At 31.5% G+C, this 6000-nt stretch overlaps 1 protein-coding gene across 1 annotated transcript in view; it reads left to right on the top strand.

Annotated features, from left to right (window-relative positions):
* LOC119831393 (NACHT domain- and WD repeat-containing protein 1) overlaps positions 1–6000 on the top strand; it is an 85492-nt gene that overhangs the window by 35498 nt on the left and 43994 nt on the right. The window contains exons 2-4 of the mRNA XM_038354716.1: positions 2519–2678; positions 4068–4147; positions 5324–5446. Of these exons, the coding sequence (XP_038210644.1) occupies positions 2567–2678; positions 4068–4147; positions 5324–5446 (315 nt within the window). The 5' untranslated portion in view covers positions 2519–2566. The remainder of the gene's footprint in view (positions 1–2518; positions 2679–4067; positions 4148–5323; positions 5447–6000) is intronic.

Here is a 6000-nt window from a genome sequence, read left to right as displayed (position 1 = left end):
TAGAGAGCACTTATTAAAGACGTTTAAATAAAATCTTGTCTTTTTAAAAAACGTCCGTCGGTCCGTCGAAATTTGAGTACCTTAAACCACAATGAATATTGTATACTATGGTATATAGTGGTATGAGAACGATAAAAATACAATAAAGATGATTAAATAATGCAAGCTATTGTGCCCGGGCACTTCAGGGATTATGCTGAAAGAATAATAGTACCTATTCACGTTTGCTGGCACGTGTACATAAGTAATTCATTATTTTGTGTACACAATTCTGTGGGATACATTTGGGGCATATGTTGGTTTGAATAAAAGTTATCATCTACATAGTACAAAGAAAAATTTAGAGTTCTCAAGCTTTGTTTTGTTTATGAAATTTGATGAAAATACATTGCCTTTGTTGATGATGGAGAAATGACATAATATGAATTAAGTTGGACATAAAAATTACATTGCTCTTTATTATTGACTGGATATCTCGCCCGCAGCTTCGCACTGTCAAAGCAAGACAGAGATAAAAAATATCCTGTGTCCTGGGATGACATTGACATTTTTATCCAATTTTATCGTAATGAATTCCGTGGTTAGGGCGTGAATATAATACAGATATACAGACAGAGTCTAGTAATAATATCGGAATACAGAAAATAGTGGAAATATAAATATTTACCATAGATTAAGTATTAATTATTTATATGGCATGTACTTGATATGAAAAAAAAGGATTTTTGGTATTACCACTTGCAAAAAGCATTTATCAAAATGTGATCTATATTGCCGTCAGCAAATGTACGCGAAAGCATACGCCACAGGTGCTTATAAAATACCCGTAAATTACCCGCTTCTGAATAATTCATGAGATAATTGCCTACTTTTACGTTGTTGCGTGCCATCTGGTGAATTCTAAGGATCTGTATAATTTAAGGATATATGCAAGCGTAGGTTTTTTATATGGAAAAGTGTATAGAGCTCACCCTCGTTAAAAGTTTTCTTGTTGGTCTATTGATTCACCCAAATACTCAGAAGAGATTATTTGAACGTATTGAAAATTACCAACCTTTTTTACAACATACATACATCAGATGTGCGTTTCTTTCTGCGTGTTTTTGAAAGAGTGTGTGCACGCGCGCTTACGTACGTGTGGATTTAAAGAAAATTATCATTTAATTTAATCCGCCATACAATTAATCGAAACGATTTGTATTATTCCTCCGTTTGCCAAAGAGATGGGTTTAAATCTATTTCAAAACCTCATTGGCCTGGATCGCCTAATAATCCAACGTGCAGCAAAAGAGCATATTTCATAATACAAGTAACGTGACAGTTTATATAGGACAGTATGTGTTACTTATTAGCCTCTTATTATTCCTCTTATGATAGAATTGCTTATAGAACGGATCAGGAGGGTTAAATAAAAACAAAATTAACCTCATGCTGGGGGTATCTCAATTGTTATTGCGTTTATTCCACATAGATATGGCCAGCATGTTACGAGAATTATAACATCATTTATCATTTGTTTTCTACTATACTATACTACAGAATCATTAGTGCCCAGAGATTTGATTCCATCCCATATAGTAGATATTGCATTTTCTAACCTTTAAAGTAGTTAGTGTATTTTATTTTTTCAGTAAATAGACCTTATCAAATAAATAGATGCATTTTGAGAATATGAATCCTGTAGTTATTTTTCGACTAAGCTTCTTTGAATAAACCTCAGTTAATAACAAAATGAAAGGCACGATAAAGGTTATCTTTATAAATCGAGTTGAAGATTATACAAATTTCCGTAACGGAAAATAAATTAGCGGGATCTATAGATGTAATGAAATATGTTGTAAGGAAGTTAATTGACGAATTAATATAATCTCATGAAAGTCTTAAGAAGTTAATAATGTGTATTATATTTGAAATAATTTTCAGTTACATTCTGTCAATGTTATAACTTATTAATCTATATAATTGATGTATATTATTGCCCTAAATAAAAACTATAGGCATTTTATAAATGCGTCATCTGTAATTTTTATAGACAAATACACGTCTCAGGAAGAGCATTTTTTTTTCTAAAATTAAATCTGGATTGAAAAACCGATGCAAAAATGTTATATTGGGCGTTATTTTTCTATTTTCGACTTTCTATATTTTTTGATTTGACAATTGATTGGTTGATTTTGCCAATTCTCATTTTCAAACATTCGCGAATTCTTATTTTACAATTTACTCTTACAAAACAAAAGAAATACTACATAATCAGTACATTAACTTCCAGGCTATATAAATCTATTTTAGATTAGACAAGACTTAGATCTTTGCCATTTTTTTAAAACAACTTTAAAATAGAAGTAGATTATCAATTCGATTGTATGTTTTGTGTTTGTTACCTCCGATGAAGCGATTTTTATGATTCTCTTTCTATAATTTGGTCTAATTCGAACAATGTCATGGGGGTCAAGTTTTTTGTTGAAAATAATGATCGACATTTATAGTTACAATACTAATAGCAATTTTGTTACAGTGTGACGAGTATGAGTGCGGGGTGAAGTGAGGCGAGGGGCGGGGCGCAATGAGCGCTCCGGATCCTTTAGTGCTTCAAGCGCTTCAGGGATTCACCCAGGAGAGCGATAAGTGGCCGGGGGCACGCGCTGTCAAGATCTACATAGCATCGCTTTATAATGGTAGGCGCTTTTTTATATATACACTAGCTTTCCGTCCGCGGTTTCACCCGCGTAGAATTCGGTTATATCGCTTTCATCCCCTATTTCAATCCCTGCTACCCTTTTTTCGCGATAAAAAGTATCCTATGTCCTTTCCTAAGGTCAGTTCTATCTTCATACCAAATTTCATCAAAATCGGTTCAGTGGCTTAGGCGTGAAAGCGTAACAGACAGACAGACAGACAGAGTTACTTTCGCATTTATAATATTAGTGGGGATTTCAGAGACGTAGAACTAATTGGCGAACAAAGGACAGTTATCGATAAAATTTTTATTTTATTTGGACCTACATTTATGTCTGTATGTATTTCTCACAATAACTACGGATGAAATACAACATCTACAAAAATAACTTTTCTTAATAGCTTTTCTAAGCATTCATATGCAAAACAGTAAATAACAGCTGACGTAAGAAGGAACAAGTCAGAGTTCAATGATCAACAATAATATATAAGAATAGATAGCACAATTATTACATACATACCTACATTTTTTAAGGTATTAAAAATTTGTTAATTTTCATAGTTCCGAAACCGAAGGAAATTAACGTCAGAGCTTAAACAATATTGGAGTTCAAATATAAAATGAAACAAAGCAAATTTCGCATTTATTCTACAGGTTATTACAAAAAAGTTTACATGTTGGAAATATTTTATTCAATTGTACATAAATGTGTTATAATTTCAACTATAACATACAAATAGGGCTAAAATAGCTCTCACAACGCGGGCACGTAATCCTACCCAGCAAATCCATTTCATCTCGGAATTATCACATTGAATCGCACTTTATTTCATAGCTTCAACCAAAATATTATGTAAATACAAGCATTTCGTTTATTTAAATTTTTAAATTACATTAACATCTATTTCCGTCAACAATTATTAATACTTAAGATGTAGGTAATATTTAAGATAATATCAGAATTTATTTATTTTATTTAATACATCACAACTTTTTCAAGGGTAGAATGAACAGATACCTTCTAGGAAAGCGCGCTCCATCTTAGACATCTTTACTTACCAGCAGGCGAGATAAAGCGATAGCGCTTGCCAAAAGCTTGCCTGTTGATAAAAAAAAAGTTATTAACGCTTCAGTTAAAAAAAAACAGTAACCCCCTTATTTTTCTTTTTCTTTCATTATGGCAATATTCGCCTTATTTTATAGTGTTGGCCAAATGTTTGCACATAAGTCACGCGGGTAATACCAAATGTCCATAGACCATAGATCATAGAATGCATTATACAACAGATTAAAAATCTTTTACATAATACGTGTAAGTTCGAATTTATTGCCATATAATCAGAAACATTTAAATTAACTTTTTCATAATAATTGTAACAAATAACAGATTTCCGTGAAGAAAGACGTCAGACACTTGAATTGGTTGGGCCTGAGTTGCAGTCCACGTACGATGATCGCTATATTGAGGTGAGTTGTATTAACAAAAAATAAGACTATAAACAAAATTTAATAAATCAGAAAAAAACATTCAAGTTGTGTGTTTCAAATTTTTTGCACTAAATACAAACATTTACTCCAAAAATTACCTAAAAGTTACTTTGAAATCATCTAATAATATTGACACATATTGAACACAAAAAATATTAAAACATTGTTTTTAAAATAAGTACTATTTAAACTGCATTTTTCACAAGCCGAATATAAATAGCAAGCGCGTAAAGAAAAAAAATAAAAACAATTTAAAAAGAAAAAAGAACTTACAAATCGAGCCATTTTGGCGGGAATGTATTATGGGCATGCGACGTGTACTGTGTAGCAGTCGTAAAATATTTTTTACTTTTTGCGGAGGTAAGAATGTTTAATGTGAACAACTTAAAACCTTTTGTTTAGTGCCACATTAATTTTCTTCCTTTGTTGTATTTGTAAAGTTCCATCGAAAATACTTGCACATTATCGAAGCAAATATTGGGCATTCTAAAATTAATGACGGTGTAACGTAAAACATGTTTAGTAGAGAATTTATTACAAAAGTTTGCGTTGGGATCCATAACACTCGGTATTGTTCAAACTTGGATCGCCATCCCAACTTTACTAGCGCATGAATAGCAACAAATATTTAGCTAAAAGGTCCAGTACCTACTTATAGAAGGTAGGTAATCTATACATGATTCCAGTTTACGACTTTAAAACAAATAAATTGTATTAGTGTATTTGTTGGTCAAGGCTTAGTTTTTTTCCTCGTTGCATAGGTGATGTTAAAAGAAGTTTAACGTAACTTATAAAGATATTGATAAGTAATAATCATTGTGTAGTGAGTTTTAGCAAGTATTTATTCACGTATAAATTGTACCTATTTCTTATATTCTTTTTATTATTAATTGTATTCTTGATGGTTGCAATGTTTTAAAATATTATTAACACACGTGATGAAATGTAAAAATGTTTGTTAATGTATTAAACTAATAATTTAATAAGAAAAAAGTTATAATAAAACGAAGATGTAGCACCGCATAACGGCTATCAATATATTCAGCTATCTTAACGAACGTACCTATCTCTATGTTTGTAACCATAGATGTTAAAAAACGAAACGTAAAATATTGAGAATGCTCGAAGTAATAAAGATTATAATATGTTATAAAGATCGAGTTCGTGGATATGCACTATGGCACCGACGGCGGCGATGACACTAATCCCACGCTACTGAGATATCATCTCGACGAGATACGATGCTGTAATCGCACCTCTAAGGCCGGGTATTTTCTGGTAAGTCCTGAGATAAGGCTTAATTTCACGTAATGCATGTACGTCATATATTGTTATCAGTTATGTAGTTTAGAGGTTGTTTGAGATTGGAGATTATTCCGATTATACGAGATTCGATTATACGGGAGAACTAACTGTATTATCTACAATTTGAAATTCAAATACAAAAAAAAAATCTATCAATAAGATTTTAGAATCTCATGAAGGTTTAGTTTAAAATAATACGTAATAGGTACTTTGTAACTAAATGTTAGAAAGCTTGTTTTAATTATGCCATAATTTACTTTACCCTTAAATATATATTTATACCGAAATCCTTTCTCTTATAAAATGTATTTTTAGGACTTGTTTCACTGCAATTATAGTTCGGCCGTTCATAGAATGCGTTCCTGACACATCGCGAATGAACTGACGACGTAACTTTGTAATGGCGTGCAGTTAAAATAAAAATATTTTTGCTGGTTGTTTACCGTTTTAACAAATGATGAGCATTAAAAAAATTATTATATCAATAATCAATGAATGTTATAATTTTGTGCCAAACTGAGTGTCAA

Source organism: Zerene cesonia, chromosome 13, assembly GCF_012273895.1.
Source record: "Zerene cesonia ecotype Mississippi chromosome 13, Zerene_cesonia_1.1, whole genome shotgun sequence".
Lineage (NCBI taxonomy): Eukaryota > Metazoa > Arthropoda > Insecta > Lepidoptera > Pieridae > Zerene > Zerene cesonia.
The sequence above is the reverse complement of the archived record's forward strand: the minus strand, read 5'-3'. Positions and strand labels throughout refer to the sequence as shown.